The sequence below is a fragment of the Cricetulus griseus genome, chromosome 8 (genome assembly GCF_003668045.3).
Source record: "Cricetulus griseus strain 17A/GY chromosome 8, alternate assembly CriGri-PICRH-1.0, whole genome shotgun sequence".
NCBI lineage: Eukaryota > Metazoa > Chordata > Mammalia > Rodentia > Cricetidae > Cricetulus > Cricetulus griseus.
In genome coordinates, this window is record NC_048601.1 from 51,406,993 (window position 1) to 51,433,739 (window position 26,747).

The following is a 26,747-nucleotide window of genomic DNA, read 5'->3' on the forward strand; positions in this document are numbered from 1 at the left end:
ATCTATACAAACAGTTTTATGCATATCACATTTGGCTTTGCCATTTAGCAACTGATGGGCATTTGTTTCTACTTTCAACTGTGATAAACAATGCCACTTATGAACATGGATGTGTAAGTTTCTAGTACACATGAATTTTAAATATTGAATGTTTCTCATGGTAGTTCTAGGCCAAACTATCTTCTAAAACAGCTGTCCCACTTTCCATTCTTATTGTCAAGGTTAGACAATTCCAGCTCATATACATTCTCTTTAATTCTTGTAATTGTATTCTTTTTTATTATAGACAACCTAATAGGTCTAAAATAATAGAACAGTGACACTTAATTCATAATTTTCTAACCACTAATAATGTTAAGTGCCTTTTAAATACTTTTGTCTAGCTGTTTATTAATTTAGGGGGAGAACTATGGGTTGAAAGCTTTGGCTCATTTTTCACAGTTGGATTAAATTTTTTTCTACTTGTGAGGGTTTGTTCATATGATCTGGATACGAGTCCATTGTCAGGTACTTGGCTTACAGATATGGTCTCCCTTTCTCTGTATTTTTACTTTCTTGTTGATATCCTTCAAATCATAAAAGGTTTTAATTTTGTTGAAGTCCACATGATACATTTGTGTTATATACATTTGTGTTGCCATGTCTATGAAGCCATTGCCTAGACCAAAGTCAAGAAGATTTAAAACAGTAGTTTCTTTTAAGAACTTCATTGTTCTTTTCTTGTTAGGTAATTCATCCCCTTTCAGTTAATTTTTTTATGGAGATAGTTTTGCACGAGACTTCCAATCATCCCAACTCTGTTTGTTAGAGACTATTTCTTTATCATAGTACAGTCTTAGCACCACCTTTGCCAACCAAGTGCCACACACACACACACACACACACCCAATTCCTAGACTCTCAATTCAGAGAGTTTATCTCTGTTAGTTTTAATGGCAGTGACACACTAAACTGATTATTATAGCATCATAATACATTTTAAAATATATGCTTTGAAGTTTAAAACAACTCTGATGGGTCAAAGCATAAAATACTTCTCAGGGCCAGGAAGGTATTAGACATGAAAGTGACCAATTCTGAGACACCAGGAAGTGTTAAAGACCATGACCAGCTGGCCAACTGGCCATTCATCTGGAAGCAGCAGTTACTTTTCTTAGCTGAAGATTATCATCATATATAAATGCATTCCGAGCAGAGCATTGCCCCATTTTATGTTTTCAAGAAGAAAAAAAAGACGGCTCCAAGGATTCATATGACATTCCCCATTTTAGAAAACACTGTGCCTCGGCCAAATGAAGCTGGTGTGTGAAAGCCATTCTTCATTTTGCTTCATGCTCCCCAAGGTAGAACACACGCTCTCCACTGAAATGTGTCACCGTATTTAATTGTGCTCCAGGCAGATGAAGTTGTGGAATAAGCTTCTGTATAGACAGTGTTGTCAGGTTGTGGGTCACACCTGCTTTCCCACCTTTGTAGTTGGGGCTCTGTAACTCAGTGTGTCATCACAGAGAATCTTGAACACTGACCCATGCATGGCTTTCTCTCCCCAGATCATCTTTGCAGATGAGTGCACGGAAGCTGAGGGACGACACTGGCACATGAGACACTTCTGCTGCTTTGAGTGTGAGACCGTGCTGGGGGGCCAACGCTACATCATGAAGGAAGGAAGGCCCTACTGCTGCCACTGCTTTGAGTCCCTATATGCAGAATATTGTGACACCTGTGCCCAACATATAGGTAAGGCACTGTAAGGTACTCAGCTTGATCCTACTGAGATGGGTTCCACCCTGTGTCTGGCATAGATAGAATCCCTTTGCTTACAATTAGCAAACCAGCTGCTACCAGCTTTAGTGAAAAGGAAGCTTGGCTCATTTTACTAGAAAAACCAAAGAGTGTTTGGCTTTCAGGTAGAAGTGGATGAAGGGTTTAAAAAAAAAAAGGCCCATTGTTTTGTTTTTCTCTGTGTTAGCTCAGTTTGCCTTCTGTTGGCATCTTTTGGGAGGAAACTGTCTTCACATGGTTATTGAAATGTTGCTCTAGCTATATACATCATCTTAACACATGCCTTCTCAAAAGGAGGAAGGAATTGACGTACCATTTCCAAGTCAGTTCTTCCTCTGGATGGAATCTTATCAGTCCTGACTTGGCCATGGATCTACCTTCAGGTGGGACTTTGTGGTGTACTTTTTCGCTCAGGCAAAAGTGTGAAACCCCAAAAAGAAAATGTGGGAGAAATAATCATATCTCTCAACAACATTTTAGACAAAATCAGATGGACAGAGGGAAGAACGGGGGTAGGGTCCATTGGTAACAAGGGATGGTCACTGGCTTCCAGCAAGTGTGTCAACAGTAAGCCTAGCCAAAGGCAGAGCAAAACAAATAGTCCATGAACTGTGTGCTCCCAGTTCATGGCAGACAGAAGATGCTAAGAATCGTCCCCATTCGTTCAGCCCTTCTGCTTCATTGGACCAGCTTTTGCCTTGCCTTTTCTGGTGCCTTGGGAATGAACACCACTGTTTAAGGAATGGTGGTAGTGGACAAATATCTATGGTCTTTCTGTAGTCACAAAACTCCAAGAAGCCTGTTTAGAGGCTGCCAATGACATGCCTACAGTGAGGAGATGTGGAAACCCTCCATTCACAACTCCGTTTTGCTCCACTTAACTTTTGTAAGGATCCAAAAGAAGCAGCCTTTTCCCTGGGGTTCATTAGAAATCAGAGATTTATCACTGCCTTCTGGACTTTGGTGATAGCAAGACCCTTTCCACCAGAGTGCCCTCCCTCTCACCAAATGCTACCTTGACCAGGTGCCCAGAAACCTTTCTGTTTATAAGATTGTCACATTCAGACATGCTGATGTTCTTTGGTACTTTGAATTAGGAAATGGGGACCAGAATTGTGACTGGATATGTGAAGAAGGGAAGTGAGAGGGACCATCCCAGGGACAGCAGTACATTGTATTGACTCCAGGATGTGCACGGGGTAGGTTTAAGACCACTGGTCAGTGTTTACCCAGGTGGAAAGACTGAGCGTTAGACACTTAACCCACAGCAGCAACACCACCTTCTGATAGTTTTTCTGTGTCCTTTCCCTTTCCACAAGAGGCCGCAAGCCTAGCCACAAATGGCTACTTACAGTTTTCTCGCAGAAGCTTGGGAGAGAAAACTCTGTTTATGGCTAGCTTGTGTGTACCTCAAACGGCCCCTCTGTTTTCCGTCTTCTTTCAGCTGTCCGCAGCTTTTATTGGCATCCTCCTTTCCTCTTGAATCCATAAAAGGCATCCATCCATATTTTACTAGAAAAGGTGACTGCTTGTGGTCTGCAGTCTGTCTGCTGCTATAGTTAAGTTGCTGTCCCTGATTTTTTTTTTTAAAGTCTACTTTTCTGAAAAATGTAACTTCCCAAGGACATCGAGCCCCTGCTGTGTGTATCATATATACCCCAGCCATCGATGCCACACCTCTGCCCATACTGTACAAATATTCCATATTTATGCAGCTGCTCAGAGCAGATCCTACATCAGGCAACCGTTACCAAGGCAACGGGACTCTTGCTTGTGCATAGCAGAGTAAACAGTCTTATAAACAGATGAGGCTGTGGTGGCAGCAGATGCTCCTTTAGAGAAGTGCTTAAAGGGCTTAGAGGGTTGTTTTATTTTTTTAAGGCATGCTTAGATGTTGAACACAGAGCCCTTTTCCAGATGTTTGGGGTTCAGGAGCAGTTCAGAGGGCCATCTGACATTGATGATGTTTATCAGAGGCAATGTTGAGCTGTCTGCTGGGGCTGCTTTGTAATTTGCCTCCCCTTCACTCCCCCCTCCACACCCTGTCTTATGAAGCCCCGTTCCAGAATGCTTGGCCTTCCTCTGACACCTCTGAGCACATTCCCTTGCAGCATGGTGGTGGACAGGGCAAAGGACTTACCCTTCCAAGTTCTCTGGTGGAGAGTGCACAGAGATACAGCTGTGGGATACCACGTTAAGTAACTTAATGTCATCAATGATCCTGGGCAGCTGAAGAAATGAGCTCTCAAGACTCTTGACACAGAGAAGAAAAACTGTAGAGGGGGAAAGAGAGGCTTCATGGTCTCAGCAGTTGCTTTTGGATAGCATCTAGGCAGTGGCCCTCTGCAAAGAGAGAGCGGGGCTTTCAGACCTAATAAAACTGAAGGAAAGACAGTTTGAATAGCTAGCAGACTGGGTCTAAGTCCTCTACGTAGTCACTCACAACAGCCTAGTTTTATATCTTTGCCTCTGCTGGGAAAAACAAGGCCTCAGAGTTGAAGCCACTTTCCTGAAGCCACACTGATAGAAAGCACAGAACTAAGATTCGAACCCAGCAGATGGACTTTTTTTCTACATCCCTATACAGTTAAATGCTTCTCCCATGGGCCTGGGCAGAAGCATTAGCTGGAGCCCAGCTTAGAGATGTCTATTGCCAGCCCCACCCCAACTTTCCATCCTCAATCTACCTGGGAATGCTGGTGGTCAGGGGGGTAGAGTTAGTCACACAGTGGCCTTCTCAAATGGGGTTGCCCTATAACAGACAGCTTTGTCTTCATGAAGTTTCCCTCTTATTGACAAAAGGGATTAGTGCCTAGTTGAAGAGACACTTCCTTCCCCAGATTGGAGAACATCTAGCAAGAGAAGAATTTGCCTCCTTCCTGTCTGTCCCCAGGCTCTAGTGACATAAAAGCCAGCAGAGGCAGAGCCTGCTAGGAATAAGTTGTTTCCTACAGCACTTTGGTCCCAGCAATCATTTCCCTCTCAGTTCTTGGTTTAGCCATCTCTAGACAGGTGTCTGGAAGTTACACCTTGAAAACCCAGGTTGTGGAATTCTGACCACTAAAAAGCAGAGGTTCATTTTAGTGCTGTTTTCCTGAAGAGACCTTTATCATCACACATTGGCAGTTTTATGAGATCTGTTCCTACCCATGGGGATCCCAAGTGTCTATATTCTAATAGGTTGGTCCCAGGGTAGGTACTCCAACTGCCTGTTATATCACTCTTAGAATGAGCAGGCAATGCTCTCATTGCCCTGTTGCTAGTTATGAGCCATCCCAAGACCAGACCCCAAGGACTAGGAAATACTGTTGACTGCTAGCCAAGGTTTGTTCCAACCTTGTTTCAGTGCCCAAACTATTGGCATCCATAAAGACAGTACTCTCTGTCCATCAAAAGAAGGCAAAGGAACTAGTAAGAAACAAGAGCAGAATGAAGAGATATGGGAGTTTCCCTAGCACACAGGAACATGACAGCAGATTCCTACCATGGAGGAACTGTGCCTTCTCCTGTCCGGATAGCATTGGGTTCAGGTTGTGTGCCAATGCAATGACATCTTTTACAAACATACCTATGGGTTTTTTTTCCTTACCAAAAGTAAGCAGGATTTCCCACAGTGATTGTTGAAGCCCCTTCTTGCCTTTCCACTGACTTAGACTATTCAGAACAACAGGCTGGGCAGTTTCTAAACAGTACAAAAATTTCTCATAGTTCTGGAGGATGTGAAGGCCATGGTCAAGGACCTGACAGATTTGGTGTCTGGAAAGATCCACTAAGTGTGAATGATGGCATGGTGAAAAGGAGTAATGACACTACAAGAAAGAGTGGAGAAGCAACCAAGGCTACCACTGTCAGTGGACAAGAAGGCTCTTGAGACATCAGATTCCTGAGTAGAGTAAAGAAGACAGGACTGTTATGGTTTTTTTCAGAACTTCTGAGTACAGATCTGGTCTCTGGTGCCTAATTACATTACCTTAGGCAAGTCATTAGCCTACTCTATATGCATTCCTTGTCCAGAAAACAGAATCCCTGGTAAAAGCTCATCTCAAACAGTCAAGTGCTTTATCAGGCTAGTAGTGTCACAGATTGAATATCCCTTAGCTGATCATGTCTGGGAGCAATATTAGTTCAGCCTTTAGAACCATGCGTGTCTATAATGAGGCGCTTGAGAGATAGGACCCAAGTCTAAACATGGAACTCATTTATATTTCCTATATAGCTTATGCATGTAATCTCAAGATGCTTTTATAGGACAACTTAAATACTTTTATACACGAAGCAATTTTATTATACAGAATTTTCTGCTTGCAGCATCTTGTTGACACCAAAATTTTGGCTTTTAAAGCATTTTGGTTTTGGATTTTTCGATTAAGGTTGCTCAACTTCTGTTGCTATTTGGGGAAATTGTGTCTCTGGCAGAATTCATGGCTAAGCTGTTCTGATCTACATTCTCCATGCTGCTAGCAAGGGAAGTTGTGAAGTCTGCTGACTGGTAGAATAAGTTGTAACAGAGTGTAAGCACTGATTGCACGGGCCTGATCATAGAGTGACTGACATAGTATTTGTGTGTGTGTGTGTGTGTGTGTGTGTGTGTGTGTGTGTGTGTGTGTGTGTGTGTGTGATGTTTCATGTGATATTGTAGTGCTCAGTACAGCTCTGTTGTAGTGCTCAGTACAACTCTTCAGCCTTCTTTCTGTCTCTTGCTTCCCAGGTATCGACCAAGGTCAAATGACCTACGACGGCCAACACTGGCATGCTACAGAGACCTGTTTCTGCTGCGCTCATTGTAAGAAGTCCCTCCTGGGGCGACCGTTCCTCCCAAAGCAGGGCCAGATATTCTGCTCACGGGCCTGCAGTGCTGGGGAGGACCCCAATGGCTCTGACTCATCTGATTCGGCTTTCCAGAACGCCAGAGCCAAGGAGTCTCGTCGCAGTGCCAAAATCGGCAAGAACAAAGGCAAAACAGAGGAGGCCATGCTGAGCCAGCACAGCCAGTTGCAGGTGAGTTCTAACCGGCTCTCAGCCGATGTGGACCCCCTGTCAGTGCAGATGGATCTCCTCAGCCTATCCAGTCAGACGCCCAGCCTCAATCGGGACCCCATTTGGAGGAGCCGAGATGAGCCCTTCCATTATGGGAACAAGATGGAGCAGAACCAATCCCAGAGTCCTTTGCAGCTTCTCAGCCAGTGCAACATCAGAACTTCCTATGGTTCTGGAGGGCAGGGAGCAGGAGCCCAGCCTGATGTGTGGGCCAAGCACTTCAGCAACCCCAAGAGAAGCTCGTCAATGGCCATGAAGGGGCACGGTGGCAGCTTTATCAAGGAATGCCGTGAGGACTATTACCCAGGGAGGCTGATGTCCCAGGAGAGCTACAGCGATATGTCCAGCCAAAGCTTTAGTGAAACCCGAGGCAGCATCCCAGTTCCCAAGTATGAGGAGGAGGAAGAAGAAGAGGAAGGTGGCATATCTACCCAGCAGTGCCGGCCCCGTCATCCGCTCAGTTCCCTCAAATATACAGAGGACATGACACCCACAGAACAGACTCCTCGTGGCTCTATGGAATCACTGGCCCTGTCCAATGCAACAGGTAGGCTGGTCCTGGATAATACAGTGTTTTTCTCCACAATGCCCTTCTCCAGCTGGCTGCTGGGGAAGGTTAACCCAAATGACAGAGACTTTCTGTCTTTGATGGAATATAGAGAAAGCCTGAGTCCAAAGTCTGGATGCCTGTGATGCATAATGAGGTTAGGGGTGGGCAGATACTCCCAGTAGAAGGGGAGGAGCCAAGACAGGAATGGCGTCTCCTCTGTGGTTTGGCTTCATCTTGTCCCATGGGGCTCTAGAGATTATGTGGCAAGTAGGTTTCTTCTGGTGACATTCAGACTGATATGTCATCCTACCATGCCCACCCATCATTGCCTTGGACTGCTAGAGAGTGGCATTGTATGTACATGTAACAAAGTTGAAGGGATGGCCGTGGGTAAGTCATCATGTTGGACAACAGCATTCATGAGAAAGAATAGCTGTAAGGTGGTGGTATTTACTGCACACCAGAGATGCAAGAGCCCCAGCCTGGTGTTGCTTGAGGAACCCAGTTTCCCAGTTTTCAGGGGGGGTTCTGAACCCCAATATCATATATATATATATATATATATATATATATATATATATATATCAGAGGAGGAGGAAAGTTGACTAAAATGGACAGGATGGAAGTAGACCACCTCAGGATACTGTCTCCAACAATTTTCTAGATGGCTGTAGAGGTAAGCTAGTTGACTAAGATAACCATGGCTTTAACATCCAAGTGCACATTTTGTGTGCTTGTCTTACTGACCAGGGTATGTAAACCAGCCAGGGTGCTGTTAAAACTCAACCGGTGAGTCATTTGTTGGGAGTGTTTCAGTCAAGCTCAGCAGAGCCTCGTGTTAGGCTGCCCCTTGATAAAAATGCGCTAGCATGTGCTCAGTGTTAGCAGAGAATCAGAATCATAGGCATGCCTCATAGCAGGTCCCACAGTCAGAGTCTGGGGTCTGCACCATTTTGACATTGCAGCCTAATAACATTTCCTTGTAGGTGCACTTGGACTGTGAATAGAGGTGGTAAACTCTGCTAGTCCCATCTGATGGGCTCAGCTGCTGCTCAGCCCCAGCTACCAGTTATCCTAAACATGAATATTTTAGCTAACGCATACAGCTCTTACCACATGCCAACCACACCACATGTCGACCATTGTTCTGGGCACAACACAAATATTAGCTATTAATTAAGCTGTCAAAACACTACAAGGAAAACATATCATTATTCTTATTTCTGAGTTGGAAAATCAGAACCAAAAAGTTTGAGAATTACTGAGCTTCTTAAAATTAAATACATTTGCCCTTTGACAATTCATTTCATATATGTGTACAGTGTATTCTGATTACTCCCGTGCCCCAACCTCTCATTTCTCTCCCACTCCTGTTCACTTCCCCTCCTCCCAATGGGTCCCTTTTCCATGTTGTGTCTTTTTGTTTTGTTTTGGGACCCACTGAGTTCTAACCAGGATTGGCTGAGTGCCCATGAGCCTGGAATTATCCAGTGGAGCTTGGTGGGTACACATCCAAAGATAATGACTCCTATACTTCCAAAGTCATCAGTAGCCAGTAGTTCAACAGGGAGAAGTAGGGCCTGTGTGACCCCTCCCATCCAAACTTGGCTATTGACCCAAGTATTTCAGGATGAACAAGCTCTATTGACTCCAGAGCCATGCCCCTCTTGATTAGATCTTTCATAGCAGTTAAAAACACAGATTTTCCAAGATGCAGAATCCATTTAAACTTTCTGCTAGACAAACAAAAGCCAAGTCATAAGATGTCTATACAATGAGTTTTCCCTTCTATCTCTTCTCAAATGCTATTACTGACTGTATTCCCACTTGTCCCAGAGGACAAAGCTTGGCTGTTCTTACCCCTATGTTTCAGATGGGGGAAAAATAAGACTTTGGTGAATAAGCACCTTCCCTGACGTTGTAGAAATAAGCAGTCAGTGTGGTGAGGACTGCCTGGGAGCACTCACTCATGTGCTGTACTTATTTAAGAGGACAATAGATAAATACATACTTCATCCTCTAAAGCTGGTTTCTTAGGCAAGATCACTTGCCCTAGAGCCACTGGGGCATGTGTGCTCCTCAGTCTTCTGTCCAGGCCCTCTGCAGTACAGCTCAACAGAGGCAGAGCCCAGGAATCTGTGTTCTTGCTAGCTCCTTGCTGTTCTGATGTGTGTCATCTTCTTAAAACAGATGTTCTGGGTTTGTCTGTTGTGACAACATTAGAGGACCTTATGAGAAAAAAAGGGGCCTCAAGTAGGAGTCTGGAAAAGGCCAAGAGAGAATACATAGTCTCCTTCTAAGGGAGAGATGAGGGGGTGTTTGTCCCCATAATTCTCAGAGGATCATCAGTGGACAGTGCCCCTCTGCCTCTGCTTTCTGAAGGGAAACACGGAGCCATGTGTGATGAGGCTGATAAAAAAGACTCCAGAGATCAGCACTGTCTAAGCTATAAAGTTCTGTATTAGTCAGGGTTTTCTAAAGGAACAGAACTGATACACATACATACATACATACATACATACATACATACATACATACATACATACATATGAGGGGTATGGGGAGCTATTAGACTAGTTTACAGGATGTGGTTCAGTTAGTCCAACAATAGTTATCTCACAGTGGAGAGGCTGAGAATCCTGTAGTTGTTCAGTCCACAAGGCTGGATGTCTGAGCAGTCCCAATCTAGTGCTGAAGGCCTGGAGAATTCCTGGAGAGCTGCTGGTCTTCAGTCTGTGTTGGAATCCCAAAGAAACTGGTCCTAACACTGGCAAAGGAATGCCACAGAGATAGGATAGAAGAATTTTCCAGTGAGAGTGAGGGCAAGCAGGCAGAAAGCAAAGTTTCCTTCTTTTGTGTCCATTTATATGGGCATCTGCCAAAGATGCCACCCAGATTTAGAGTGAGCCTTCATGCTTCAAATAACCTGGTCAAGAACTCTCACTGGAGTGCCCGGCAGCTTGAGTTTCAGTTAATTCTTGGTGCAGTCAGGTTGACAGCCAAAATGAGCTATCACAAGTGCAACAGCAATGGGCTGAAATTTAAATTTCCTTTTCATTAATTTAAATTGCATTAGCTACATGAAGCTAATGGCAACTCTGCCAGATGAAAGGACAGAGTAAGTGTATGGTATGTGTGCAGGGTTAATTCCACAGTTCCAATGTTAATTTCATTAGAATAATTATTTTTCTATTTTAGACAGGGTCTCATGGCTGACCTCAAACTCATTATATGGCTGAGAATGGCCTTCAGCTTGTGATTCTCTTGCCTATCAGTGCTGGGATCATGGGCGCTTACTCCCAAACCCAGTTTATGAGGTGCTGGGGTTGAACCTAGAGCTCTACCCAGCTACATCTCTTACAGTCTCTGGGTTCAGATCTTCTCTTCATCTATTTTTTAACATGCGACTAGGGATTAAACCCAGAGCCTCATGCCTGCACAGCCAGAGTTCTGCCACTAAGTTGTACCCCCACCTTCTGTTTCCTTTCATGGTTTGTTTTGAAGCTAGGTCTCATGCAATTACCCAGCAGGCCTTCATGATCCTTCTTGCTCAGCCTCCTGAGCAGTTGGATTGCAGGCCTCTGCCACCAGGCTTAGCTCCACTTCATTGCTCAGGAGTCCTGTGGCTTCAAACGAGTTGCTAAATTCTCTAAGACTCGATTTCTAGAAATCAGGATTTAATGACTATTAATACTTCCTTTGTAAGCATTTTTGTGAAAACTCAATAGTAGGTGCAATTAAATTCTAGAGACACACCTGATGTCTGGACACTGTATATTGTTAGTTCCTCCCCTCCAAACACACGGTAGGATGACTCCACTGCCCTCCCCCACCATGCTCACCAATGTGTGAATTTGCTATGTAGAAATGCCCCTGTGGCCTCATCTTTCCCCAAGCAGCAAGAGGCCATACAGAAAGCATGAAAGGAAAGAAAGTAGGTTTGTGCCCTTGATTTACCATGGGACTACCAGACATGACAGCAAGGTAGAAAAATGACGGCTAATATTACAAGCATAGCTTCTGGTCCTCCTCCTAGCACAACATAAGTGACTTTTTCCATCCTCTCCCACATAGCCCTGCACTGGAGATACAGCTTTTGAAAGATGTCGAAAGCTGGTCTTCACTTTTCTGATCCTCGGGGATGCATTTGAAGTCTGCCAGAACATTTAATAGTCTTTTCAGGAGACAATGGTCTGAACCATCCATGCATTTGTAAGCCTTAGAATCATAGACTGACTTACAGATATAATTCACTAATCCCTTGGCCATGCCACTAAAGCTTGATTCAAGAAAAATGGATTTATTTTTCCTTCTGAGGTGGGTAACATGTGCTATTGGGTAAGTTCGGTGTTTAATCTGGCAGACAGTATGGTCCTTTGTGGACAGCATTGTTCTTTTGAACAGATCTTAATAAAAGCACAACCCAGCCACTTGCCAGCGTCTGATCTGGGCGCTGGCACCACCCAGATTGTTTAGAACTGGGAGTATGCAAGCCCTTCTCCATGGAAAACACAGTCCATTCCTTCTGCTACCACTGAGTGACTCAGGAAAGCACAGATACCACTATGTAAACACCAGTGTGAGAGCACGGTGAAGCTCCTTAACCCTGTTCTTCCCAAATGTCACGTGAAGCTACATGATACTGGCGTTCATAGCAGACCACCGATCATAAGCCAACATGCTAACATCTTTACAGGCATCATATTTGTGAACCCTCACACCCCTCAGAGATAAGTCATCACAGCCATTTCACAGATGAGGACAGTTCATAGCAGTTGTCAATGCTGACATCATGCCATAGATAAATAGAAGTTGCTACTTCTTTAATCTAAGTTCTGACAAATGGCAAAGACTGGAACCCAGGTGCAGCAGACTGCAAAGCCCATGCTCTTAACTGCCCTGATACATATCCTTGCAAGAAGGGCCATGGTCATGGCTAGGGGATTTGCACAGTGATGTTATATGAAGAAATGAGGCCTCCCTTCCCTGCTGAAGCTGGTTTGTGTGTGTCAGTTTGACTCTGGTGGTGAAGCATAAGAGCACAAGTATGCGATAAAGCCAAAGGACAGGAGGCAGAGGGGTCAGTCAGATATGATGTGCCAAGATTGGTCAGCCTTAGAAGACAAAGGAGACTAGGACAAATGGTCCAGGGGTTGGTGCCCAGGCAAGTGCAAAAATGGAATAAGGTCATAGCTGCAAGTTAGGGGTTGAAGGCTAAGTTCTTCATTGGGCCCAAGCACATGGCAGAGAGGAGGCTGGAGGCTCCTAGCAGAAGCCATTACCACTGCACAGCTATAGACTATGAGATGGTCCTGGTTGAAGAAATGAGAATGGTCCTCAAAGAGTAGCTGCTTTCTGTAGGAGGTGGTTAGAGCAGCAAGAACCGAGACCACTAGGAAGGGCATCCAGGTGCATGGAGTCAGGGAAAGGGAAAATGCCTTCTTCATTAACCCTCTCATTCATTCAGTATGTGTGACTTGAGTGCCTGCTCTGTGAATTACAGCTGGCTGAATGAGAACATGGGCTGTAAACAGCCTGCTGAAGTCATAGGCTGGCTTACCTATTCTTGCTTCGGTGTCCTCATCTTTGAATTGTAATGTCAGTGTTGCTATGGGAATTGAGTTAATTTCTGTAAAGAATTTAGAACAGTGCCCAGCACCCTGCAGGGGCCCATAGGACATGAGCGGCTGCTGGCATTAGGAGGGACAACTGCCTGTGCATGCTGCGAAGTGACCTTCTAAAGTGACCTTCTCTGCTTGTATCTGTAGTCTAGTGGGGTTGACAGTAACCATTTAAATGAGCAGTGTAAGTGTGGTAAGTGTGGAATGCAGAACTGGTGTAGGCTGGCATCAGGGAGGGCACCCCTGTGCACATGTGTAAAGGCCTATGGTAGGAGGATATCAAAGTATGAACTGAAGGAAGGCCTCATGGCTGGATGGAGGATAATCATAAGCCTAGTAAAGAAGGAAAGATTCCCAAGGGCTATGGAAAGCCTTTAAAATGTCATGGGAGCTAGGTGACATCATCTGATCTACATTTTGATGAGATAACCATAGCCATTTTATGGGCATGTAACTAGCTAAGGACCAGTGTGGGTTCATAGGAAATCCTAGGGGGCCAGTCCAGAGTACAGTGTCCAGGATATAAACAGGGTAAAGTTCAAAATAAGAGGAAGGCCAAGACAGTATGTTAGGAGAAGAAACGGGCAGAGGTTTGCCGTGACTCCAGGAATGGGTCCTAGGAGCCAGAGGAAGATTGACTTGTGAAATGCTGGTGTGGGTGAGATTTTTCAACTTCATAACTGCTGACTTGTGCCAGCATCAGCAGAAACTGCCTGTTGGTTGGCCTGGCTCCGAGGAGAGATCTGAAGGGCTTCCCACCTCTTGTCACATCCATGGTACATTTTCTCATTGGTACCTTTGGACAGGCCTCATCTCCCTAGCTGGAGAAGGGGCAGCTCAGCTGTTCAATGTGAAGCCATCGGTAGCTGGGGGGTTGGGGAGGAGTGAACAGTGTGGTAATTTTTTCGGTGTTGCTGGCAAACTGGAGAAGTTGCAAACAACAGTGTCAGTCTGAAGCAACCACTGGCATGGCTCCCTCTCCCAGGAATGTCTGAAATGCTTTTTAATCCTTATAATGCAAACTAGTTTCGTAAGCACTTGAGGTGGAACTGTTGTTCTGTTCTGTATAACTGGGCTATCTGTCCTCTAGCCCAGTTCCTTTATTTAAATAGCCAAGCAGAACCTCCTTAACCACTTGGCACCCTTTAAGGGGCCACGCCTCACGCATGCTCAAAAAATGCTGGGCACTGATATTTTTACTGCATTCTGTGTTAATTACTTGTCTTATTGTGACAAAAGCAGCTTAAAGAAGAAGGCTTCCTCTTGGCTCACAGTTCCAGCATATAATCCAGCATGGTGGGGACATCATGGCAACAGGACCATGTTACGATAAATCTTTCCACCAAAAGCCACCTAGCCCCACCGCCATATGTGCACTTTATGCCAGCCACCTGCCCGAGTTAGGGCCCCAATTAATGCACAGAAACTTGTATTAGGTTCAGATGCTTCTTGGCCAATGACTAGGATTCTCATCTGTTCGCTCAGTCTTATTTATCATAAATCTATATATTTTATAAGACTTACCTTATCGGACACCTTCCATTGGTGTCCCTCCTTGCCGGTGGATCACATTGTGCCACTGGAGGAAGAGTGGAGGGGAAAAAAGGACACTTCCTCTTTCTCCTTGCTTAAATATGAGTCTCCTTGCTACGTCACTTCCTGCCTGGATCACCATTTCTCTACTACATTTCCCAGAATCCTCTTTGACTCCTAATCCCATTTAACTTGCTGCCTCATTGGCCAAACAGAGCTTTATTCAACAATCAATAAGATAAACATACACAGAAGTACTTCCCCCATCAGGACAACATGATCACCCAGGCCTGGTTCATGGGAGCTAACCACACTGCATCCACAGTCAGGAAGCAGAGAAAGATGAATGTCTGTACTTGGTTTACTTTCTCCTTTTTATGGAGTCTAGAACCCAAGCCCAGGCAATGGTGTTTGGAGCTGTGTATTTGAAAGCCTAGAACCCACTTGAATCCTATCCATTGACCACCCCACCCCCAGGGTCAACATGGGAAGGACTTGGGAAATGCTCCAGGGTTATCATTGCATAAAGACTGCATTGGCATACAGACTCTTGTTTGCACATATAACCAGTTGTCAGGGTCTGCTCCATGTGTTTCCAAGTTCCTGGCCTCTTACTCAAGAATGAAATAGAAGTCCACACAGATTATAAAGTACCAAGGTAATTACTCAAAAGCCATAGTACAGATTAGAAAGGAATAAATACACTGTCAAGATTGACAGTGGGCCACATGAGTAAGGGTGCTCAGGGTGCCTGATTATTGTTTGGGGCTTCTCTTTATGGGGTTCAAGATATAGAGGTATTAGGTTACTAGGGATATAATTTGGGTGGTTCTCTATTTTGAGTGAGAGGCTTGGATTATATAATTTTTCCCACTCCTCATATCCTTTCCCATAATGCAACTGATTTTAATCATACGCATACCAGTTATGCCTCCACATAAGATGGTAATTAGGGGACACTTCACTTGAAGACTCTATTGCCCTTATTGTCAGATACCCAGACCTGATCAGACTGGATGGGTCCCTTGTCCATAGTTCCCAGTTTGTGTTCCAGAATGCATTTGAATAGAAACAAGATGTTATTAAGGCTTTTGGTATAGTAGTAACTCGTTTATGTTGTTTGTAGCGGGTATGAGACTCTATGCAGGTGGGGAACCAGGTTGCTAGGTACTTTGGAGAGGAGTGTGTGCACAGCCCAAGCCAGGTTGCAAAGTTACATAAGATTCTGAGTTATGTAAGGTAACTGTCAGCAGCCCTATCCCTTAGTAGCCAATAAAGAAGAAAGAGATGGCTTTCTTCCCCAGTGGTCCATCCCCAAAGTCCAGAATTATTGGACTTATTGACCTGACTTGGATCACCTAACAGTTCTTAAATTAACCCCCATAGCCAGAAGGAATGAATCACATGCCTGGCCCAGGACTAGGCAGTGAAGTCACCCTTCATTACTGTGGGAGGTGGAGGTTTATACTGGGTACTTTTCTGTTGGTATGATACACTACCTTGGCCAAAGCATCTTATAGAAGAGGGTTTATCTTGGCTCACAGTTCCAGAGAGCTAGAGTCCATCGTGGTGGAGAGGCATGGTAAGAGTCAGGGAAAGCATAGCAGTGGAAGCAAGGATCTCCCTGAGAACATTTTTATCCTCATACTGGAAGCAGAGGGGGAGGGGGCAGAAGTCAAAAAAGGCTCAGTCCCCAAAGCCCACCCCCAGTGACATTATTCCTCCTCCTCCAGGTTCCATAACCTCCCCCAAATAGCACCACTACCTGGGAATCAACAGTTCTTTAGCCCAAAAGATGATCTTTTTCTCACTGGATCTGTGTTCCTATCTTCCCTGAGCTAGAAGAGGGTTTCCAGAACCCATGTCTTAATTATGCTCCCACCAGCCTCCCAGTGAGAGTGTCTGTCACCTCAAAGCTCTGGTTTCCTTACCACAACCACTCCACCACCACCCCAACAACAACAACAACAACACTACACTACCACCAGACCACCACTATCATCACCCCACCAATATCAATTACTTTTTCAGAGAATTGTCATTTGGTACAGCTTAGAGACATTAATTTGTTCACTGAGTCCATGGATGAAAAGCTGGCCTGGCTAAGGGGTGAGAACTAGGAAGACAATAGAGGCATCACAGCAGTAGTTTTCCTTGGAGATCATTTTCAGCTCTAGAAAGAGCTTAGCATGGCCCGGGGCAATGGATCTGTTTAAACCACTATGCCATCTGTAGGGAGACAAAGGCATCACATCCTGCTTATACTGTTCTCCAGCTCCCTTTAATAGAACTCTGGTTTCACCATGCCTAAGCCACTCAGCGCCTGGGATAAGCAGGACTTCTGCCCCGGGAGCATCACTGAGTCTGATGCTTTTTTCTCCTGGTGGGAGTTAGGGCTTCCCAAGACAGTGTCCACTGTCTTTTCTGTCTTCTGCAGCTGTTTGTTCGTAGGGATCATTTGATGGCTCGGCATCTGTGTGGCACACTTCTGTCTGGCTATATCGGATGGAGCACATGAGGGAATAGACATATTGTGTTCCATATTTTATTCTTCTGAACCCTAGAACTTTTGTAGCGGACTCAAAGACTGCCAGCCCCACCCACCCATCCCCATTGTCTTCCTCAGCTAAGTTCAGGGGCTCACTTTCATTTGTAGATACTATTTGTTCTCAACCAAGTCCCTAATACCATGTATCTCATTTGCAGAAATGGCCTGTGATGCCACACCCTCCCACACAGCACCCTTCCTCCCCAAATCTATTCTAAGGTGCTAGCTTTATAGGGTGCTTTGCTGTCAAGTCTGCCCACTAAACTGAAGCCTTAGCAGCCCTGCTTTATCTATTTTCCAAATCAAAATTTGGTTCAAGATGATTTTGGAAGGAGAAAACTTAAGAGAATGAAAACATATCTTAAGGAGTTATGATGTTGAGTTTGTTTTATTTTCATTTATTCGACAAATATTTATTGAGTGCCTACCATGTGTCAGGCACCCTGCTAGTTGCCAAGTGCATGTTGATGAATAAGTCTGATATACTCCCTGGATGGGTCAGGGCCCCAGCAGGAAACAGCTGCTACACTCAAGAGGTAATTAAAGAAAGCCAAATGAAGAAGCAGCCTCTGAATTGCAAATCCAGTCCCAGCAGAGAATTATAGCAATCCTGTAGCCTAGCAGGAAGGAGCCAGATCAGTGCGTCTCCCATTGATCAAACTTACCTGGGAGCTGGAGGTCAAAGAGAACCACCAGTGCAGCTCTCAGGTCAGAGTACAGCAGAGAACTGGTTTGGAATCTAACAGGGATGTACAGGCACACAGAGAAGCAGACTGTGGTGAGCTCGAAGAAAGAGATGAGCCAGAGTGGAGAAGAAAATGGTAAGGTTCCGCTACACACAGAGAATGGTCAGGGAAGCACTCTGAAAGACAGGGAAGAGGGAAAGGAGAGGATGGTTACGGAGAGCAAGAGCATGTGCAAAGGCCCTGGGCAAGAGAGCACTTGCCTTGTTCCAGGAGCTCAGAGGAGTCCAGTGTGGTAAGAGAACACTGGAAGAGACTGCTTTATCTGAAACCATAAAGCGCATCTCCTTGCCGGTTCCAGCTCAGCCTCCTCGTGTGTGTGCCTCTGGCCCCACTACTCACTCCTATTTTCTTTAGTCCGGGGCATTAAGTTGAAAAAGTCAATGACTTTCATGGGAGGCTGAGAAAGCATATTTGGGACCATAAGGAAGCAAGGATCAAAAATAGCACTTTTGCTGGGTGAGAGAGAAGTTGCTATTTAAAGTGGAAACAAGAATAAAAAAAAAAAAAACCCTATCTATGCATTCCTTCTGTGGGTATTTGTATTAATAAAGCTTACCCTTTTTTTTAGGTCTGCTTTCTGCCCTGGTTAGATATGGATTTCATACACAATTTATTCCCATCTTACCCCAGGTACCACCTTAACCAAACAACTGATTTATAAACCTGACTAGAGCAAAAGCTTCCCTTGTGATGAGCTGTAAGCTTTGAAAGCACAGCTAAACAGAAGTATGATTCACATAGTCCCACTATTTATCTTTTTCTCTTGTACAAACAAGCCAGCATTGGCTATGGACAGCCCTCTCTGAGTGCTTCGGACCTATCTATTTGTCTTTAAGGAGAAGGATAAAAGAGTTGGCATTTTCCTTGTATATGAGTGTTGCCATAGTTACAAGGCTTCCATCCATCTTTGAAAGTTCTGCATCTTTTCTGTTGGTCTTGGTTTCTTTTCTTGTTGCTATAATAATAAAAAGAAATTTACCCTGACAAAAACAACTTAAGGAAGAAAGACTTTGTTTTGGTTCAAGGTACAGCCTGTCACACCAGTAGGAATTTGAAGGGACCGATTTCATTGCATCCGTGATCAGGAAGAGAGTGCAATGGGCACATGGATGCGAGCATTCAGCTTGCTTTCTCCACTCTTACAGTCTCATTTTTAACAACTAAGCGTGAGATTCTCACATCCCCATCCTTCCTGAGTTTCTGATGCTTTCCACTCCCACTCCCTTGTCCACAGTCTCGCTTCTGTACATTCCCAAGGCAACCAAGATCTACTGTCATAAATGGAGCTAACAGCTGGCAAGCCTTCTAAGTAGGACACCCTGTTAACTCCTACTGTGTAATTATCCCACAGGAGTAATGCCATGCAGTATATGTACACAGAACAGTTCCACAAAAATTGTCCAGCCCCAAATGTCAATAGAGATGAGTCTCAGAACCCTGCCATGGGCTAGATGAGGTAGTGCACACCTTTAATCCCAGTGTTCAGGAGACAGAGATTGGCAGATCTCTGTGAGTGTAAAGCCAGCTTGGTTTGCATAGCACATTCCAGGCTAGCAAGAGCTACAGAGTAAGATTCTTCCAAAAAAAACCAAAAAACAAAAACCAAAAAAAATCCTGCCACAAAAACTATCTTTTGTGGGGAGGTTGTCTTGGGAAAACAAGTCATTTTTCCTTTAAATGGTAATATGGTATTATAATATTAAATAGGTGTTTTTTAAAGTAGCCCTGGCTTGCCCTTCACTCTGTATTTCTCTCATTTCATAGGGAGAATGATCCACAGTAGCCATCCTTTGGGTTTTGAATGACTGAGTCTATTAAGAAAACATAAAATAGAAATAAAAGAAGGAATCAGCAAGCAGCAGAAAGGCAGCCTCTCAGTGAACTTAAGCTGCACACAACAGTTTGCTAACATGATTTATTAAACCCCCCTCTGGTGGGGGACAGCTTGGTCATTCCTGGCAGAGGTGGACCCTGCCTTCAGAATTGTCTCTTTGCCAGCTTAGATGTTCTAGGTCTGTTTTGTACCAGCAGTGGTTGTAGGCATGGACCAGGCAAGCATGTGCTTATGCCGCTGTTAAACCTATCATAGGTGATCTTGACCAGGCTAGCCCTTTCTACAGCTCAATTTCACTTTTCTCTTCCTCCATCACCTCGCTGTTAGCAGACTGTGAGCTCTTCTCCCTATGGTAGCAAACCTGCTGCTGTGAAAAGAAGAAAAATGAACTTTCATCATCCCCTAAAACATTGGAGGGTTACCTCCCACTTGGCCTTGGCTGTTATTCCACCCTATCAACCCCCACGCTCTTTCTGGTTTAATCAGTGCCTGCAGCCCTCCTCCCAACGGGGACCTCAACTAAGATGGTCAGCTGAACAGGCACAACTTGTAGTCCTAGCACTCAAGAGGCTGAAACTGGATGGTTATGTTTGAGGTTATCCTGGGCTACATGATGAGATCCTATCTCATTTAAAAGAAGGGAGAGGAGGAGGAACAGTGGAGGCTGTTTGATTTGGAGAGCTAAAATCATAATCTAGGACCAAGAGAGAAAAGAAGTTAGGTTGTCCTGAATTGTGGCCTAGAATGGCTTACCACACAGAAAGCAGTGAGAGAGGACACTACAGGCTGACCACTGAGGTCTCAGGAAGAGCAGAAGTAGCTCCATGTTGAGCACCTGGGACCATCATGCCTGAAGGGCAGTTAGTTACAGAAGCCTTTATCCCCATCAGCCAGGATTTGACTATGCCCTGGCTGCTCTGCCTGGGTTGCTCTCAGCCTCTCTTAGACGCTGGTTGCTCTTTTGAAAAATAAGAATAACAGTATCTACTAGTCTTGAAGTGGGAAGTTGCCTGACATATCAAAATATCAACAGTGGTAGGCCTTGTCAAATGCCAAGGGAGAAAACCTTGTTGGGTGGGGCTGCTGGGCTGCTGCATAGAGTAGGGAGAGAGATTGGTACTAGTCCCTCTGAGAGGGGTGGTCTCTGTCAGTGTTCTGTGCATCCTCTGTGGACAGGTAAACTTTTACTTCCTGAGTGCAACTCCTGCAACCTACCCCCTCTCTCCTCTGCCCTGACGTATCTTCTCTAGGATGCCAGTACAATTTGAAATCTTAAGATTTTACTTGTGACACCCTGTTATGGGTTGAATTTGAAATGCTCCCTGGTGGAATCACATGCTTGAACCCTTGGTCTCCAGCTAATAGCACTGTTTGGGGAGTGGTGGGACATTTAGGAGGTGGAGAGTTCCCAGAGAGCAAGCCCTGAGGCTTTGTAGCTAGCTTGCCGCCTGTCCACTCTCTGCTTCGTGAGTATGGATACCAGACTCCTGCTCCTGCCACCATGCTGTCCTTGTCTGCTGCCATGTCCTCCCCTCCATGACAGACTTCATCTTCCTGAACTGTGAACTAAAATATACCCTTCCTCTCTTACGTTGCTTTTTGTCCATGTATTTTATCATAGCAATGACAAAGTAAGAGAACAGGAATTGCATGGGTTTTTGTTTGTTTTTGTTTGTTTTGTTTTTTTTTATTTGCTTCTCCTGCCCCAGTAGCTGGAGCAATGACACACAGTGGGCACTTAATGAAACTAGTCCTTCTTAGCATTCATAAACTACTTGTTAAATTAACCATCTCTCTTTTACAGAGACATGAATAGGCTAAGAGAGGCTGAGAGATCGGCTATGATCACACGACTAAAAGTAGGAGCCTTCGGTAGCTACGGTGAACTCTGTGTGCATTGTTTCACCAATAAAAATGACCCCAGGACTCCTTCAAACTAGCTGCAGAGATACTGGGTCCCTTCTTAGAGTTCAGAGTGATGAGGTTGAAGTGTAGGTGGAGTTATAATGGCTTGAGTTGCCTACAAGATCTGAAACCACCTGGCCCCTCATAACTCCCCATGAATCCAGATATGTTTAGTTGTAAAAAAAAATAAAACAGTTCCAATAACTTCACCCAAGACTTGGAGAATGAGTGAGTGATGGAGGGGATTTACTTTTTCCAAAATTCACAGCTATCTTGGAAGTGACAGACCTGGTCTCAAACAAATATGACCCATCCTCTATTCAGGGTCAACCCCAGAGAAAGAGTTTCCTGTTCCCTTAGGAGGTTGGTCAAGCTGAAAGGAATAGGCCTCCAACTGCTTTACATACAATTTCATTATTTTCCTGAATAACAAAAATGTGTTTTAAATATATGTTTTATAAATTGAATTGGTCCCATAATTTCCCTTCCCCAACCTACTGCTCCTTTGGCGTTTGTTTCTAGGCATACACTGACATATGTATAACTAGAAACAATAAAAAGGTCCTAACCTTTTACAATTTTTTGGGTTTCTTTTAAGTAGCCTATACTTTATCTTTGTCTGTCATCCGAAGCTGTTTAATATTTCATTGCCCCTAGCACTTTAAAATTTATTTTTATTTTATGCATACAAGTGTTTTTGCCAGACTGTATGTTCTGTGTACAAAGTGTATGCAGTGTGCAAAGATTCCAGAAGAAGGCATCAGATCCCCTAGAACTGGAGTCATACACACAGGCCCTTAGCCACCATGTGGATACCAGGAATAGAACCCAGGTCCTCTGGAAGAACAGCTGGTGCTCTTAGCCTCTGAGCCATCTCTCCAGACCCTGTCCCTAGTTCTTTTAACTCATCCATATTGCTGGACTTTTAGATTTTCCCCCAGCTTTTCACTGCCTCAATTTGTGTTGAAATATACTTCTGACTTTATTTGCATGCTTGCAAAAAAAATGTTTCCATACAATAAATTCCTAGAAGTGAGACTGCTGAACTAAGGCATATGTGCTTTATAAATTTGTATGACTATAAGATAACCAAGCCATCCTTCTAGGTACTGTATCCATTGAAAACCTAGGAGCTGGAAGCAGGGTGCTTGATGAAACCAGTCCTTGCTTCAGTATTGGAACTGAGCTAGCAAAGGGGCCTGGTATTTTTCAGATTCTAAGCACTCAGCAGGGAAGAGCTCTGACAGCCCATGCTGGAGGCAGATCAACTCAAGTCCCTCTCATTGCCAGGTCTCTAAAACCCTAGTGGGTACCAGCCATCTGAATGGTTTCCAGGGAACTGGGTTGCCATCTACTCTGCTGAGACCATTTTTGGTAGGTTGGTACACAGACCAAATTTAGTGACGGGAGCAGGGGAATTAAGTCATCAGTCCTCTCCAGTCAGGATCTGGCAGGAGAGGTAGCACAAATTGCCCTGGAAATCCTGCCTCTGACAGAAGCCTTTGGGTTTGCCGGTTATAGAATCTTCATACCTTGATTGGTGCCAGCAAGGCAGAGTGACCTAACAGGCAGCATTCCCAGCTCTGAAATCCAAAATTGCCCACAAGTATGGAACCTAGTTCTGGGACAGACCCAGGATATTTCTTCATGCCCACATGGTACGGAAGCAGTAGTTCTGATGGGTAAGGGTATAAGAACCAACTGGAGAACTTGTGGAAGCTACAGGTGCTTGAGTGGCACTCCCAGAAATTCTGGCTGTAGATTTGGGCCCCAGAAGCCATGTGAGGATGCATCCCTGTGCTGCTGTCACTGACCACTGGGCATACATGTATACATTGGAGAAGCAAAGCAAAGGCACCACACCCATACGATACTCAGTGATAGGCTTGGATTGATGAAAAACAGTGAAGTAAATAAATTCACACGCGCGCGCGCACACACACACACACACACACACACACACACACACACACACACACACACCATTTATTCCCTTTCCCCCTTCCCTCTCAGATTTACAAACAACTCAAACATTTTCCAGCTATCTGGGCACCTCCTAAATGTTTTTGTGTCTTCCTTCCCTGGTGGCTACCAGACTCACCTTTCTCTCTGCCAGCTGCCTTTTGCTGGGGGAGGGGGTGGGGGTATGCCTTACAAAGCTCCTTCAGTAGTAATACACCCTGGCCTGAAGGAGGGTGGGATCCTCTGTTTAGAAACATCCTCTAATAGAAATCCCTTGCTGTGAGTGAAGAGAAGCCATGAGTAACCCTGATTAAAAAAAAAAAAAAAAAATTCAGGGAAGCAGGCCAGGCTTGGTGAGGGAGCAATTAATGTGGGGGCTCATTCATGGGTGTTCGCAGTGGAGTGACCTGCTTTCCAAGCCAGGGCCTTTTCCACTCCCTAAGGAGCCCAGCAGACAGTAAACAGACAACACCTGAAATTGTACAAATGCAAAGCCAAGATTTAACTACAGTAGAGTGTAGTCGACTGAATGGGTGGGACTACAGGGGAGCCATGTGACAAAGACGTGCAAAACCCCTCGCCATCATGTAAAGGAACATTCAAAGGAAAAGTTAAGAATCAAAATTTGTGACCAAAATAATAATAATAATAATAATAATAATAATAATAATAATAATAATAATTCTGTAATTTAGTAAAATAGGTAATGAGGTTTTGGTTGTGAGCCTAACCTTTAAAGGCTGAGCCATTTCTCCAGCCCAGGAATGAGGCTTTCAGCTGGGCCTTCCTTCCTGTTCTCTGTGTCCAGACTCTAGATGCAACATGACCAGCCTGCCCCTGCTTCCCTTCACACAGCTCCCTCACCATGTCTTCACTTCCAGCATGGATTGTACTCCCTTGAACTGCAAACTGACATAACCCTTTTCTCCCTGAAGTTGCTTCTTGTCAGGCATTTGGTCACAGAAAGAAAGAAACAAAAACACCAGTGTTTGGGAGGTCCTGTAATAATCCCACAACTTACTTGCTTTCAAAAAGCTCTTTCCTACGCAATCCAGAGAAGATGCATGGAAAGGCTTCCTTAACTCACAAGCTGTATCCATGGGAAGGTTTTCAAGGAGGGTGATGAAAGATTTGAGGGTCTGGGGAACTCTGCAAGTACACAGCTCCTTCCAGTGAGCAGCTGTTTATTCCGTCTGTGCAGCAGTTGAACCCAGCCAAAGCCAAGTTGCCCCAGGAAGCCAGGCAAACAGTACAGGCTGCTGCTAGGAACTGGAGAATGAGGGTGGGAAAGGTGTTCCTGTGACCCAGTTTGACATCCTTGTGCTGCCCCAGGAACCCAGTCCTGGCTTCACTGCACCTCAGCAGTAGAGGGATGCTGGGTGAATGACAGCTTCATATGCATCCATGAGAAGAGGGAAATAGGACAGAGCAAGGCACTACTCTAGATCCCTGTTTCTGTGGTCCCCTGGCTCCCTAACCAGAAGCTTGGGGGTTTTATAAGCCCAGAAAAAAAGCATCTTGGTCGGTCACCAGAACACACAGCTGCTTAGAAGTGGTATTTGGCTTTTGTTTTATCATACTCTTTAGTTTACAAATGTGGTCTATTGCTGCTAACCTAAGTTTAATCTTTAGAACCCACATGATAGAAGGAGAGAATCAGCTCTTGACCTCCACATTCTAATACACACACACACACACACACACACACACACACACACACACACACACACACACACATATATGTATTAAAAAAATACTATGGTCCATGGAACAAATCTACTAGCATATCTAAGAGATTGTTAGAAACTCAGAATCTTGGATCTACCTTAGACGTGGTGGACCTGGATCTTGTTTTTAAGAAGGTCCATGGATGATTAGCCTGTCTGCTGAAGCCAGAGAATGGGCTGTCTTAGAAAATCAGGAGGCTAGTTCAGTCCCTACCTCCATCATTGACTCCCACCTCACCCATGACCTTGGGTAGCATGCACATCCTTTTCTATTTTCAGTGCCTAGTCTGTCAAGTGGAAGTACCACTGCTGGCATATCCTGAATCACAGTATGTTTTATGCCCTCGAAAAGGGTGAGCTCTGTAAAAGTTTAATCCTTTGCCTGTAATTATATCCTGTAGCTTGTATTTTATAAAAGTTTGACATGTTTGAAAAAAAAGCTCAGCCATGACTCTCCTGTACCTGCTTCCCCTTTGCATCTGTTCACTTATTGACCCATCCAGACTTTTTGCAATTGGCCCATCTCCTTCATTCAGTATACCTATCTGTTCTCTAAAATATGCCATCCAGGCCTGTCCGTTGTATCCCTGAGTCCTTCTTTCAGCCTATCTGGTAAAATGGCTTCATCATGAATACAGTCATGAGTGACACTCATCAGTCTGAAACTCTGGAGAAGCAGGATCGTGGAAGCAAGGATCCAAAGCTTACAAGGGAACGTTATGTGCTGCCTCCTAAGTCTCTAAATGCATTTATCAAAACATCGTCCCTCCTTTGTCAAGCTGGCATTACACAAGAAAGAAATGCAGATGCCTAAAGGGAAAGGAAATGGGGTAGGCAGGCAGTTATAATAGATAAAAGTTTAGCCCGGCATAGAACCATCGATGGTAAAAGCCCCTGAGCATGCCAACTTAAAATGAAAAGAGAGAAGGGGGATGTTGTTTGGTGGATGAGAAACTCATAGCTTGTATGAAGCTGTAGCTTTCATCCCCAGCACTACAAGAAGTGAATTGGCCATGGATTTGAGTCATGTGACAGAAAGATGCCCTTGAAAAAGTGTGTGTTAGGAGGGGATTCTCCAGTTTGTGTTTAAGATTGTCATAACTGAATCCCTGCCTTTTGGGGGGCAATGTTTAATAATCATAGATATATACAAAGAAATATGCAGGCTGCACATTGAAGCTCAGTGAATTATTATACCTGTGCTGCCATGCATGTCCACAGTCAAGAGCAGATGAGCACCCAAGAGCTGCTGTGTGTCTCACCCTGCTTCACTCCTCCCCAACCCCTGACAGCACAGACCCATTGGATTACAGCTCTATGGAAATGGAGTCAGACTGCGTATTCTTTTATATCTGGCCACATTGGCTTCATTGTGTTTGTGAGATTTCCCCCATGTCATGTGTAGCAGCAATTTGTATTTATAGTGAAAAAGGATTATTTTCATCACGGCTGCTACCAGGTTACTGGGGTAGTAGTGAATGTCTTCTTCTCTCTTTGCCATC

At 44.6% G+C, this 26,747-nt stretch overlaps 1 protein-coding gene across 1 annotated transcript in view; it reads left to right on the forward strand.

The window, feature by feature from the left end:
* Positions 1 to 26,747, forward strand: part of Prickle2 (prickle planar cell polarity protein 2) — a 332,035-nt gene that overhangs the window by 294,548 nt on the left and 10,740 nt on the right. The window contains exons 7-8 of the mRNA XM_035448437.1: positions 1,551 to 1,737; positions 6,491 to 7,366. Of these exons, the coding sequence (XP_035304328.1) occupies positions 1,551 to 1,737; positions 6,491 to 7,366 (1,063 nt within the window). The remainder of the gene's footprint in view (positions 1 to 1,550; positions 1,738 to 6,490; positions 7,367 to 26,747) is intronic.